The sequence below is a fragment of the Saccopteryx leptura genome, chromosome 1 (assembly GCF_036850995.1).
Source record: "Saccopteryx leptura isolate mSacLep1 chromosome 1, mSacLep1_pri_phased_curated, whole genome shotgun sequence".
NCBI lineage: Eukaryota > Metazoa > Chordata > Mammalia > Chiroptera > Emballonuridae > Saccopteryx > Saccopteryx leptura.
The window spans coordinates 85,421,114-85,435,469 of NC_089503.1; the positions used below are offsets into that span (position 1 = coordinate 85,421,114).

General features: G+C 36.4%; 1 protein-coding gene across 2 annotated transcripts in view; it reads left to right on the plus strand.

The window, feature by feature from the left end:
• Nucleotides 1-14,356, plus strand: part of CNTN5 (contactin 5) — a 1,309,320-nt gene that overhangs the window by 948,478 nt on the left and 346,486 nt on the right. For both annotated transcript variants that reach the window (XM_066360732.1, XM_066360733.1), the window contains one exon: nt 8,653-8,755. In XM_066360732.1, the coding sequence (XP_066216829.1) occupies nt 8,653-8,755 (103 nt within the window). The remainder of the gene's footprint in view (nt 1-8,652; nt 8,756-14,356) is intronic.

The following is a 14,356-nucleotide window of genomic DNA, read 5'->3' on the forward strand; positions in this document are numbered from 1 at the left end:
GCCTATATATTAGTTCATATAAATATATAACTGCTTTCTTTAGTATTTACTTTTATAAATTTTTCCAAGTTATGAATACACATGGAATGAGCCCTCAGATTACGGGAAAAGGGTTTGTTTCCCTAAATCACAGTGGAGAGAATAAGAGAAGAAAATATGTTTTAAAATTCAGTAACCAGAGGGAAGTCATTACAGTGTGAGGCAGCCCCTTAATTTATTCTTGATGTTTAAAACTGGGAAAATATCTATTGGTTTCTCTGATTTTTAGAATATATATATGAAAAACATCTTCTAATAATAAACCTTCTACTCTTTCTCAATATCCCTAGGTAAATAATACTTATAAAGGTACATTTATTTGAAGATAACACAAGTCATTTATTTCCTCTTGTCAGGAGATTCTTTATTCCCTGTATTTCCATGAAAATGACTCATTTCAAGAAACTTTGATTTAGACTAATGTATACTTTTTGAAGTGAAATTAAACAATATGTTGTAAATATGATGTTACATATCAGGGGCTCATTAGGGAATTATAAAGAAGACATATGAACATTTTTTTTTCTTAAGTGAGAAGTGGGGAGGCAGAGAGATAGATTCCCACATGTGCCCCAACTGGGATCCACCCAGCAAGCCCACTATAGGGATGCTCTGCCCATCTGGGGCCGTTGCTCCGTTGTTTGGCAACTGAGCTAGTTTAGTGCCTGAGATGAGGCCATGGAGTCATCCTAAGTGCCTGAGGCAACTTGCTCCAACTGAACAATGGCTGCAGGAGGTAAAGAGAGATATAAAGAGAAAGAAGGGAGAGGGGGAAGGGTGGAGAAGCAGATGGTTGCTTCTCTGGCATACTCTGACCAGGAATTAAAGCTGGGACATCCATGCACCAGGCAGACAGTCTACTGCAAAGCCAACCAGCCAGGGCTAAACATTTTTCTAAATAATCAAAATTTCCAAAGATTATAACTTTTAACTTAGTTGAATACAATTAAGTAAGGAGAGATATATTACTGTGTAGTATATATTCTCTAACATACCATTAGATTTCTAAACCATGAATTACATTAGTTTTCTTAGTCTACATGATAAAACAGATCCAGAAACTCTGATTACCTCAATTTTTTCAACAGAGCAAGAGCTAGAGTTAAGATTTGTATAATTTTTCTATGAATAACAGGTTAATATTTAATATGCCCTAAAAGGATGAGCACAGCGGCATGTCTCACACATAGCACAATATTTATAGGCATAATAGGAAATATTTACTCATTATTTTCCCCTTTCTCATTATTATTATTATTAATAATATTTTTGTTATTATTTGAGCTTTCATTTCTTTACCAGGGACTTACATAGCACAATAAATATAGAGTTATATTCACATTTGTAAAGAATAAAAATATTATAAATGAAACATATACTGAAACTCAAGAAGTATAAAATATAAATAATATAAGGAGCTCTGATATCCCATACATCTTTGGTGAAATAAAGAAAATCTCCACAATATTTTATCAAATAATTTCAATAAATTTTAAAGTACAAACCATATAATGTAAAAACTATAGTTTATTTCAAAAGTCTTTCATTTTGATGTTTATCCTATGTACATCTTTATTACATTTATTGTGTTCAATCTACCAATATGTAATCATTGATAACAATGTGTATATATAATAGTAACTCCAGGTGTTATCATTAAATAAAATCAGATGCCTATTGATTATAGAAATTAGGTTTCCAAATGAGTGCTCATGCAGATTTATTAAGCCACTGATGAGCATTTTAATGAATGAATAAATAAAATATATTCTTAGATATTATTTATCATTTAGATCCTATTTATATTTGAAATTTCTCTCTCTAATACTTTATGCTCAATGCAATAAAATCAAATTTTTGATAAAATTCTAGAGAGACCCCTACTTTCCTGTCTTTACTAACGCTGCACCTGCACCTGAGAGCGCTAGACTTCTACCGTCACATCTTCAACTCGAGGTCCACAGTCCCAATCCACTGATATCAGTTCCTCCCTTTTCCTTAATATTCCTAATTAATAATCTCTTCTTCCTCCCATAATACTTTATCTGTACATTTCTAACTTCATTTATTCTCTTTTCTAAGGAAATATATAGTGTGCTATATTTTCTATTAGAATTTACATTCTCTACTAAAAGGACCAATGTTCAAAAATAGGGCAAGTCACAGATATTGATGGGTCTGGGCCCCTTCCCACCACCACCACTCCATCTTGTTCTTCTTCTAATCTAGAATGTGACTCCAAATTCAGACTGGTTATGCCTGACCAGGCAGTGACGCAGTAGATAGTGCATTGGACTGGGATGTGGAGGACCCAGGTTCGAAACCCCGAGGTTGCCAGCTTGAGTGCGAGCTCATCTGGTTTGAGCAAGGCTCACCAGCTTGAACCCAAGGTCGCTGGTTCGAGCAAAGGGTCACTTGATCTGCTGTAGCCCCCCAGTCAAGGCACTTATGAGAAAGTAATCAATGAACAACTAAGGAGCCAAAGAATTGAAGTTTCTCATCCCCCTCCTTTCCTGTCTGTCTGTCCCGATCTCTCCCTCTATCTGACTCTTTCTGTCTCTCCCACAAGAAAAAAAAAATTCAGACTGGTTATGAGTTAGAACTTAACATTGGGTCACCACTGGTTATGCTAAACTCAGTGAGGTATCAGTCAGAACTGTTTGGGCTGCAACTGAAAAATCCAACTTGAAGTAATTTAAGCAAAATAGGAAATGCACTTTATTTTACTGAGAAAAGGGCAAGAAGTTAAATCCCAAGTAGAACTGACATGCTAGAAGTACCCTCTTTTCATCTCTCCTTTATCTGCTTTGACTTAATTCTCTCTAAATTTGCTTAATTCTCATTCTCTTCAATAGCAGATTAACTCTTTCCACTAGTGTAAGTTCAGTGGCTGTCAGACATGTAAGCTCTTTTTTTTTGCCACCAAGGAGATACTGAGACTTGGATTCCTGGTCTCTAGTTCAAAAAATCTCAGCCTCAGCTTCCCATCCATAAGTTGAACATTGTGTTCAGGGCAATGGATTAATCTGACTGGCCAAAGTGTGTCTGATGCTCATAATAAGTTAATAACTACTAGTCAGGAAGGAATACTTTATAGGAAGACAGTGGTTCCTACGCGACTCACATGGTTAGAAAAAACAGAAGAAACATTTACAAAAAGAAACTGAGAATATAAATGCTATTATTGGATGACAAGAAACAGTTGTTGAGTATAACTGGTAAAGATGTTAAAGACAAAAATATAAATACCTATTATTTGGACATATGATCAGCCAAACCTTTTTAATTCATAAGCTAAGGAAGATTTTAAGGTTTACTGTACACAAATTCTAGACCCTAAAAATGAGTATTACTATGAGCAGCAGACAGATATACCACTTGAAATATATAACAGCTAATTCATGGACACAGACCAGTTAGAACTGATCTCCAGACAATCAGAATAAATCCCATCTTTGGTGTGAGTACCAGGACATACAAGTTAATGTAATTTTGCCTGTGAGAGCAAGTTACCAATGAATGCAATATGATAATGGACCCTCTGCATGACTTTTTAATTCTCAGGCATTTTAGTCTGCTATACACAAATCCTAAAATTGACACGTAACATGGTAAAAGTTAGTCAATGTACATCCAACATTAAACGTATTTAATGCACATGAAATGACCTATAGAAACTATTAAAATATAGAGCCCATAGCCCCATCTTCAAAGATCCTTTATTACTAAGCTTGGAATTGAATGCTGTAGCCTAAAATTTTAGCAAGGTTCCCAGATTTTTCTGATGTCATTAGCTCTCTGTTCTACAACACACTTGGAGAAACCTTGCTCTAAATTGTATTCTGACAGGCATAATTCACTTTATTTTCCTTATATATAAATTGTATTTTACTTAAGGAAAAGCACCCTAGCTCTTTGTAAGCGATTGGAATAAGTAAGAAGATCAACAACTGTAAACACATCGAAGAGTAATAATGTACACTCACCTGAAACGCTTCTGTTTATTAGGAATTGGGATCATTTGAGGTCATTTGTTTGTTTTTTGTTTTGTTTTGACTTTAAAATAAGGAAATTTGTTATCTTTTCATTTCTTTTTAATTTTAAAATTAACTTTAATGGGGCGACATTGATCAAGAAGAGTACATATGTTTCTGGTGAACATCTCCATAGCATTTGAACTGTTGTGTGTGTTGTGTGCCTATCACCCAAAGTCAAATCATTTTCCATCACCATATATTTGTTTCTCTTTAGTCCCATCCTCCACACTCCCTCCCCAGCGTAACCATTTCACTTTTGTCTATGTCCATGAGGCTCAGTTTTACATCCCACCTTTCTGGGATATATATTTGTGCCTCTTTACTCCCCTCCATCTTTGAATGGCAAGCCATTCCAAAGTATGACAGCCAACTAAAGCCAGAAGACAGGTGTGGGGAAAGAAATAAAGACACAGAATAGTGTTTGTTTCTTGAGCATATTTGGCTATCAAAAAATAAAAGAGATACATTGACTAAAGAGGTAAGCTTAATAATTTGATCTTTGACTATGTATATTATAGGGTTGTTTCCCTTGCCTATCATTACCAAATCCTACCCAACAAAATAAATTATATCTAAGCTGCATATGATTTTAAATATTAAAAATAGTTGAAATACAATAAGTAGAGAAGACAGGCAATGAATGATTGATGGAGTACATGTGATATTCCCAGACTGCTACACTCCATGATTGAAATTCCCCAACAGGGTGATGTAAAGAAAATAGTTGCAGACTTAAGGTCAGAAAACTCCTATTTTTGCCCTACTTATGCCAAAAGCTTTCTATAGAACCCTAGGCCACTTGCCTGACCCGTTTGACTGTTAGCTCTCTCATCTTTAAATATAGAGGGTAAATTAAAGTGAAAGAAAAACAACAAAAAAACTTTAGTTAAGATAATTATCCCATGAAACATAAAGCAAAACTTAATTTCTGAATTTAATTAATTGTTAAAGAGCAAGACATATCTCAAAAGCTTTCTCATCTGTCCTTATATTATCATTATCAGAGTGAAATTTAAAAGAACCAGTTATTTCATAAAGTACAATTCAGATTAGGTAATATAATTTTAAGCCTTTTATTCAAACATTTTAATCTTGTTCTTATATCTAGTTTGGATATTAGCAAACCTTTTGGGCTCTGGAATGAGGCTTAACTATATCTTTGACCACATGGGAATCATTTAAGTAATACCAACCTGGATAATATTACTTCCTAAATACTAGCAGGTGTGCCCATCCTGTGAGTCATTCTTAAGGATCAAAGCTATAAAAGAATGTCTTCTTTGCAATCACAAGTATTATCTAGAAGAGAATAAAGAAAATATGTGGATTCAGCTCCTATTAGCCAAAAAGTATCAGTAATATCTTTTTTTTTTCCTGACATGAGAAGTGGGGAGGCAGAGAGACAGACTCCTACATACACCCGACCAGGATCCACCTGGCATGCCCACTAGGGGGCGATGCTCTGGCACCTGGGTTGTTGCTCCTTTGCAACCGTATCCATTCTAGCATCTGAGGCGGAAGCCATGGTGCCATTTTCAGCACCTGGGCAAACTTTGCCCCAATGGAGCCTTGGCTGCAGGAGAGGAAAGGTGGAGAAGCAGATGGGCACTTCTCCTTTGTGCCCTGGCGGGGAATAGAAACTGGGACTTCCACATGCTGGGCCTACACTCTACCACTGAGCCAATATCAGTAATATCCTAATCAGAGTAGACTGAGGTTTCAAAGGGCCTGAAATGTATAATTCTAGAAACAACTTTAGTAAAAGGAGGAGGGGGGGATGTATTAATATAAAAGTTGATTCTAAAGAGAATTTTTACTTAGGATAGAAAAAGAAATTAAAATAGATTACTAAAGTTTTCAAGATTCATGTCTTTTTCTTCTGACCTTCAATCATTTACTAGAATTATATAGAAATATTCTCTAAATTCAGCCCGGATTTCACTGCCTTTGTGTGACTCTCTATAGAACTCAGCAACTGGGACTTGTGCAAGTAAGGGCATTAGGTTTAATAAGCTTGACTTTAATAAGTAGTATGATAAATCATATATTATTAAACCATCAGCTTAACAGACAGACAAGGAACAAGAACATCACATAATCAGTGTTGAGTGTGAACGGAGAGATCAGAAGCTGACATTAGGGACTGCTTCAGGGAGGCAGTCAAAGGCAGCTTCTCAATAAGACACCTGGGAATCTCTAAATGAGGGCTTACAAGTAAGAGGGCAGTAAAGATAAAATTCTCAATAGTAGATACACTCAACCAGGTATCACTAGCAGGCCAAATTCCACTATTCAGGAGAGACCTAGGAAAAAAAGGAAGACATGAGGAAATAAAAGAAAGGAAGTTGGAGAATGTGGGGGAAGAGTAGCAGGAGGGTGTAAAAAGAGAAGTAGAAGAGAAAAACATTACTGAGAGAGATCTGGAGAAGTGCTTCTCCATCTCTTTGAGTGATGTAAGAGTACTGATCACTCAGCTCACTTGCTAAGGGTCAGGCTCTTGGTGCACAGTGAGCATCAGACAGGGAGGAACCGAGAGTGTGAGACTGTTAGGACAGGGCGTTACATTAACTGTAATTCTCTTCTGTTCCCTCAGTTTATAGTTTAGAACAATGAAACACAGAGATCACTGACCTGTTAGAGATGGTAGTCTAACAGCCAGATCCAGAAGCCAAATCTCTTTGATGAAAACATCATCAAAGATAGTCTTCTTAATGTGAACTTAAATACTTTCCATCTAAAATTGTCCGCAGTCTCCCTTAAAGACCCACCTCAAATGAATAATAGAATAATAAATATATAATGAACACAAAAATGTTTTCTTTGCCAAAGGTAACTCCCCACCCACCCCTTTGCACGTCCTGTATGCCGTGCCTGCATATCTGATAGCATTTATCTTACACTGGGGTTTCTCTCTCTCCTCACCTCTCTCATCTCTCTCACATGCCTACATGAAGGAATCACACACAGGGCTATCCATGCACACAGACCTATATGTGCAACATGCCCGTCAATACAAACACCCTCCAGCATACATACAAGCCCCGCAGAGAAGCAGCTGTGACTCAATCATAACTGTGTTATCTGTCGTGCTATACATGTAGGGATTTCCTGCAAGTTATTCTGGGAGGAAATTAGCCCCTGGGCTGCCTGAGGGCACCAGCACTGGAGTTCACTGGGCCTCAGCTAGTGCACTGAGTTTTGATATGTGAAAGCTCTATCCAAACTTATGGCTTCAAATGCCATCTCTGAGCAATGACATTGCATGTATATCACTGGACCAGAACTCTTCTCGAACTGCCTTCTCTTGTTGCATTATCTGGTCAGATACTTTCTTCTAAATATCGTATAGGTACAAAACTAAAACTTCTAAAATGAAAGCATAAACTTTTCTACTGTAGCTGTGCTTTCTTCCCCTTTTATTAGTATCACCTCCTCCCCTTACTCAAGCTGGAAACCTTAGTGTTATTATTGATGGGGCACATACTTTTATTGTCAGCAATCCCATTATATGCCAAGTTCGATTGTCTCATGGTTTTTCTCAATGATTATCTTTTTTCTCTTTTTTTGCTGCCATAATTTAAGTTCAGGCCTTTATTATTACGAATTTGCATTACTGAAATCATGCAACTAATTTACTACTCTCTGCTCCAATTCTAGCATATCTATCTCAGCAAAATGTCAGCCCTTATTCAAAACCCCAGTAACTCCAGATTATTTACAGATTAAAGTTTGAATATATAATTCTGACTTTCAAGAACCTCTATTTTTCGGACGCCATTTATATTTCCAAATCTGCCTGGTATCTTTTGCTATCACATACCGATATGCCAGAAAAACTGACTTTCCTATTTGTGGTCATTTCCCATCTCTCTTTGTTCCTACCATTCCATTTACTGTCTCTTCTATCTTTTCCCCACTTAAACAAATTCTAACGATTCTTCCAATCCCCTCAGATGACATAATACTTTAAGGATATCCTGTTCATGGCACTCATCACTTTCTGTCTTGCATTACAATTGTTTTTGATATAAAGCTCTTTTCCCATACTTGAGTATCCTCTATTTTTTTTCTTTTTTTACGAGCATAATTGTTGAGTGCTTGAGAGCACAGTCCATAGATGATTTATCTTCATGATGCCCATAATGCCTAGCAAAATGCTTGCATATTATAGATAGTCAATAAACATATATTAACTTAATAACTAAGTGTTCACTATCTGGCAATGATATTGATCAGGTACCTTTACTTGTGTTTTTAATAATCAGCAATTATTTACCATAGAAAATGCTTGTAGTTATTGAATTCTTTCAGGATATAATCTGTACCTAAACTTAACTTACCAGTGTTAATTAACATTTAAATAATTACTATTTTAAAAAGTACTGAACTTACATACCATCCAATCCTTAAAGAAAGACAGCCATCATAGTGACTAAGTTTGATTATGTTTCTTTTTTCAATGCATCAAACATACATTAGCAATCAAACCGCAGTGCTTTTCAATGTAACCATCCCCGGGATTGAAAAGAAATTGTTACATTCACTTTATGCTTAAAGAATATTCTTTATTTCCCAGGTGTGATGGGAGAATACGAGCCGAAAATTGAGGTCCATTTTCCTTTCACAGTTACAGCTGCCAGAGGAACAACTGTTAAGATGGAGTGCTTTGCACTCGGCAAGTAAGTACATATTCTTCTATAATTAGACACAATTCTTTATTGAAATGTGACATATATTATTTTTGAATCACTTATTTTGCTAGGGTTTTGTTTTCCCAGAATCTCCTTCATGGGGCAAAGTAACCAATTATAATTATGTTTCTAGTCATATACAACAATGTACATGATTTTGTTATTTTAGCATAGAGGAAACTTGGTTAAATAAAAAAGAACATTACATCTCTGCCAATATGTCTCAAAATTTCAGTATTATTCTTTAATTTTATTCGGCAATGATGTAAATAATAAGAAGATAAAAAAATAACGTGTTATCTGCTCCTCACATACAGAATATGGATTCTGATAAGACATTAATGAGACAACAGTATGAAAATCATAAAGATAATAATTAGAGTCAATTGCTTACTTCAATATCTCCTGAAATAATAACATGACATCACCAACTATCAATATGTACAACATGTAATCATTTCTCAAATCAGGAAGAAAATTTATATCATGCTTTAATGCCTGCTATACTTAATGATTCTATTTCAGAGAGTTTAAATCCTTCAATATATAATTACTTGTCAATGATGTTTGTAATGGGAGTATTGGGCGTAGAAGCAGGAGTGGAATTTTGATTATATTTGATTAGAGTATTATAATTTTTTTTAAACAGAGTGTTATTGTTTGTTTATTTTAGGGTGAGAAGACCTCAGGGTCCTTTCTAACTCTATAATTATAATTTGCATAACTACATGTCTATCAGAGTTACTAATCATTTAACTTTGGTTGTGGTGAGCTACTCTCACAGCATAAATATAAAATACTTGGAGGTGAAACATGCCATATAAATGTACGTACAGCAGGTTAGGTTATGAGTGAGGAAAACATTAGTAAATATGAGGAATTTAGCTAGTAAAAGAAGGTTGAGGCATGAACATGGTGAACACTATGTTTTTTAATATCAAGACATTAAAATAACATGTGCAATTTTACTTAAATCTAAATAGAAGTAGTATCATAATAAACTAAAAAAATAAATAAACTGTTAGCATGTCCTGTGGTGGTACAGTAGATAAAGCATCCACCTAGAACACTGAGGTCGCCGGTTTGAAACCCTGGACTTGCCTAGTCAAGGAACATATGGGAGTTGATGCTTTCTGTTCCTCCCTCTTTTCTCTCTTTCCGTCTTTCTCTCTCCTTTCTCTAAAATGAATAGGTACATTTCTAAAATAAATAAATACATTTTTGTGTCATCATTCTTTTTTTTAGGACAGAGACAGAGAGAGATATAGAGAGAGGGACAGATAGGGACAGATAGACAGGAAGGGAGAGAGATGAGAAGCATCAATTCTCTGTTGTGGCTTCTTTGTTGTTCATTGATTGCTTTCTCATATGTGCCTTGACTGGGGGACTATATCAGAGTGAGTGACCCCTTGCTCAAGCCAGTGACCTTGGGCTCAAGCCAGCAACCATGGGGTCATGTCTATGATCCCATGCTCAAGCCAGTGAGCTTGGGTTTTGAATCTGGGTCCTCCATGTCCCAGTTTGACACTCTATGCACTGTGCCACAACCTGGTCAGGTATGCATCATCATTCTTTTAAGTAAAAGATGCCTATAAATAGAAATATATTTTAGAACTTAAAATTTATCAAAGCACTTTTTGGACAGATATCTGAGGAAGTCTTCCAAATACAAAGATAGTAAATGTACATGGTTAAATAATACCCTTAAGTCTTGTTTTTCACCATTTGTCTGTGTTGTGGTGTCAGGTATGCCTGAAAGTGCCCAGAGAAAGCAGCTTAATTCTGACAAATACAAAATAATATATCTTGGCTTGATGCCAAAGATTTATTATACCCCACAGTTAAATAATTCTTAAATGCTCGTATTTGCACAAAAGCTACAAACAAAGGAAGTCATATTGTAAAACAAATTAGAGAACTGAATTTATAGAGATAAAACAACAATGTGGGATATTTCCTCAGGCAGGCCTGTTTGATAAACTAGACGTGTTTGCTTTTGGAAATCTTGAAATATGTTTAGTAAATTGATCGATAAAGTCCCTTTCATTCTGGGTAAGATTCAACAGTCATTTTCTGCTTTTTTGATACCTTATTTTCTTCAACTTCTCTATTCTTTCTTTACTACTTCCTGTCCTCATACCAGCCCAAATAAACAAATAAAGGGAAAGATAAAGAAAATATATAGTCTGTCAGGGTCTCTGTTATTCATTTGATATGTTTTCTGTGTTTTTAAAAAATGTTATGATATTTTTAAAACTACTGTAAAGAGATATATCTCTACCTAAAGACTAACCTACCATTCTGATGAAAGTTAACAAGGTCAAAGAAATAACATCTTTACATATATTAACTCTTTTATAGCATAGTATCATGTGGAGTAGATCATCACAGCTTCCTAACAGGATCAAAGCAGTTTCAAATTAATACCTGAGTATCTGCTTAGTTCCCACAGCTCACCTGAGCTTAAACAGGTACACAGTTCTCTGGTGGACCTTTGTCTGTTGAAGAACTTTATTAATTGTCACTAAATATCATCCAGGACTTTGCCACCCAGCCTTATGTTTCCTTACAGTCTTTTCACATGGATTGTTTCATCCACATGTTCGTTGTAGTGTTTTATAACCAAATTCTGGCATATACCATTTCAAGTTCTTTTTTCTCATGGCTTTTGCATTTCTATTCCCTCTATTGGGAACACTCTTCCCTGTTCTTTTTATTTGGCTTCTACTAATCCTCTAGCTTCAAATTAATATCACCTACTAAAGAGACTATCTATGACTACTTTAACAGCCTTTATTCTCTGCCTAAATATTTGTATTTATTTCTTCATAACCATTAATACAGTTGTAAATTATTTACTTTTGTGTTTCTCTACTTTAAAAACTTTTTCTCTGTATCTGTCAGGAATCCAGCTAGAAACTGGATCCAACTCAGATAATTCAAAAGATTTTAGTAAAGGCACGTGTTCAAGACCTGGTTTGAGCAGGACAAAGAAACTAAGGCATTAGTATACTAGTGATAGAAGGAAGTAATTTTCACTCTTAAACCAGAATGAGCAAGGGGGAGGAGATAGAGACATCAGAACCAGGCACAGCAGAAGATATGGAGTGGGCCAGGGGCAACCAACCAGAAGGAGCTGTAATCACTATAGTCATGAAGAAATGCATTTAAAGAGCACCACCAAGGAAAAGATCAGGAAATTCATATCCTGCCTTTGTCCACGTGCCTTCTGATTTCCTCTGATGGCTGAAGGCAACCAGAAGTCAGCTTGCTAGCCAAGAGGATGCATTTGGCACTACACAAAGTAAGGCAGAGAGTGTGGGAACAGAGGAGAAGGAACTCATAAATATTGTCCGCTTCATCTAATAAGCTATTTATTGTTAACAGGTAATGAATAATAAATAATAGATTGTTTATGCATAAACCATTTAACTAACTTCCATTCTCCCAAACAAGTGTGCCTACATCCACTCTACACTTCTATCTCTTGCCCTCCCCTTTTTGCCTATGAATGTCTAAATTTGCACTTGTATTCTTTTTTTTTTTTTTTGTATTTTTCTGAAGCTGGAAACGGGGAGAGACAGTCAGACAGACTCCCGCATGCGCCCGACCGGGATCCACCCGGCACGCCCACCAGGGGCGATGCTTTGCCCACCAGGGGGCGATGCTCTGCCCCTCCGGGGTGTCGCTCTGCGGCGACCAGAGCCACTCTAGCGCCTGGGGCAGAGGCCAAGGAGCCATCCCCAGCGCCCGGGCCATCTTTGCTCCAATGGAGCCTTGGCTGCGGGAGGGGAATAGAGAGACAGAGAGGAAAGAGGGGGTGGGGGTGGAGAAGCAAATGGGCGCTTCTCCTATGTGCCCTGGCCGGGAATCGAACCCGGGTCCCCCGCACTCCAGGCCGACGCTCTACCGCTGAGCCAACCGGCCAGGGCCTGCACTTGTATTCTTATTCGTACCTTTTCCTTACTGACAGTCTTGCCTCACTCCAGTAGAATCTCTTTGTTAGACCTATATTTCCTTCTGTTTTTATTTTCTTCTCAAAGCTTATTATCACATTCTACTCATACTCAATATTTAACAAAAATAATCCAAAACACTCTATTTCTACTTCTAGGAAGTATTTGTTTGTTTGCTTGCTTGCCTGCTTTGAGGAGTAGGATAAGGTTAAAATTTAGAGAGATTTACCACATTTAAGTACTAGGTTGAAGGACAGAGTGAAAAATGTATATTACAGGGAGTACTATTTCATGCAATAATGGCTTGAATGACTAAGCAAATTAAAGATCCTAAGCACAAAATCTTGCTGTCTCCACCTTTACTTCCTCCAAGCTTTATGGGGGCAACCCAGCCTTCCATACAGAAGTCACCATTTTTAATCAGGATATTCAATGAATCAAATGCCTTCCTAGGTACACCTCCTCTCTCAAGGAAAAATGCTTCAATCATTAATGCAAAGAAGCCAAAAAACAAGAGGTGGGCTTTGTACAGTTCATCTTGTAAAAGGTATATGAGCTTAAGTATATTCAAAAAACATAAAATTGAAATATGTCTGGAGGTTTTGAAAGCCAACTGTGTGCCAGGCAATGTACTAGTTTCCGTGCATATTCATAGTTCCTGTTCTTAAGGAGATGCCCTTCTATCTTTATACAGTTACTGGATGTACCACCGCCATCTAGAGTCCAGTCTTAGTCATGACATAAGCAGCTGCACACACCCTGACCAAGGTGTCTTTCATAGTCAACTTTTATCTCTAGAGAAATTTACTGACCATATTTTTTCTATTGTTTGTTCTAGCTCTAACCTGAGACCAAATGACAATAATGGCAGATTTTTTTTTCCTCTTGAATTCTTCCTCACCTAGCCAAACTGGGAAACTTCTTTGTATTATTGGAATCGTACTTTCAAATGTCAGAATAGTGTTGCACTGCTCACAACAATATTTTTACTCCTCTTGAGAAGTACATTTACTTCTATTAAATCTGTCCCTAAAGATGTTCAGTTGTTGTAATTTAAAAAATGTAAACTGATGCAGCCATAGTTGCATACCCAATTTAAAACTATATAAGCTGATACATTTTCTGAATTCTTAAAGGAAAATGGCAGAAGACAAATTATTTTAGGTCATTGGATTTTACTCTCTTAATATCACACAGATTCACCAACCTGCCTAATGTGTAGTTAAGTAGAAACTTATTAGGAAAGATCTAAGTTACACGTTTTCCTCTAAAGAAACCTCTAGTTAAATCTCAATTTAGCAAAAATCAAATGGTTTCTCTATGGGCTGCTGTCACAGAATGCAACAGAAGTGCACTAATTACACTCCTGGAAATCTCTGCAAACAGAATCATGCTATACGGGTACAGAACATAGGCTTGAAGTCACTGTGACGTGGTATGCTTGGTATAGGTCAATTCTGCAAAGGTATAACTTCCCCAGAAAAATGGGAAATACTTAAAGAGAATCCATAGGGTAATAAAGGTGTATTATATAAAAGGCTCAAGAAATACAGCCAAGCAGAAAAAGAAGAGGGCAAGGGAACGAATTACTTCGGAAAAACAGGCTGTTTTAGATATATGGAAGATTATTATC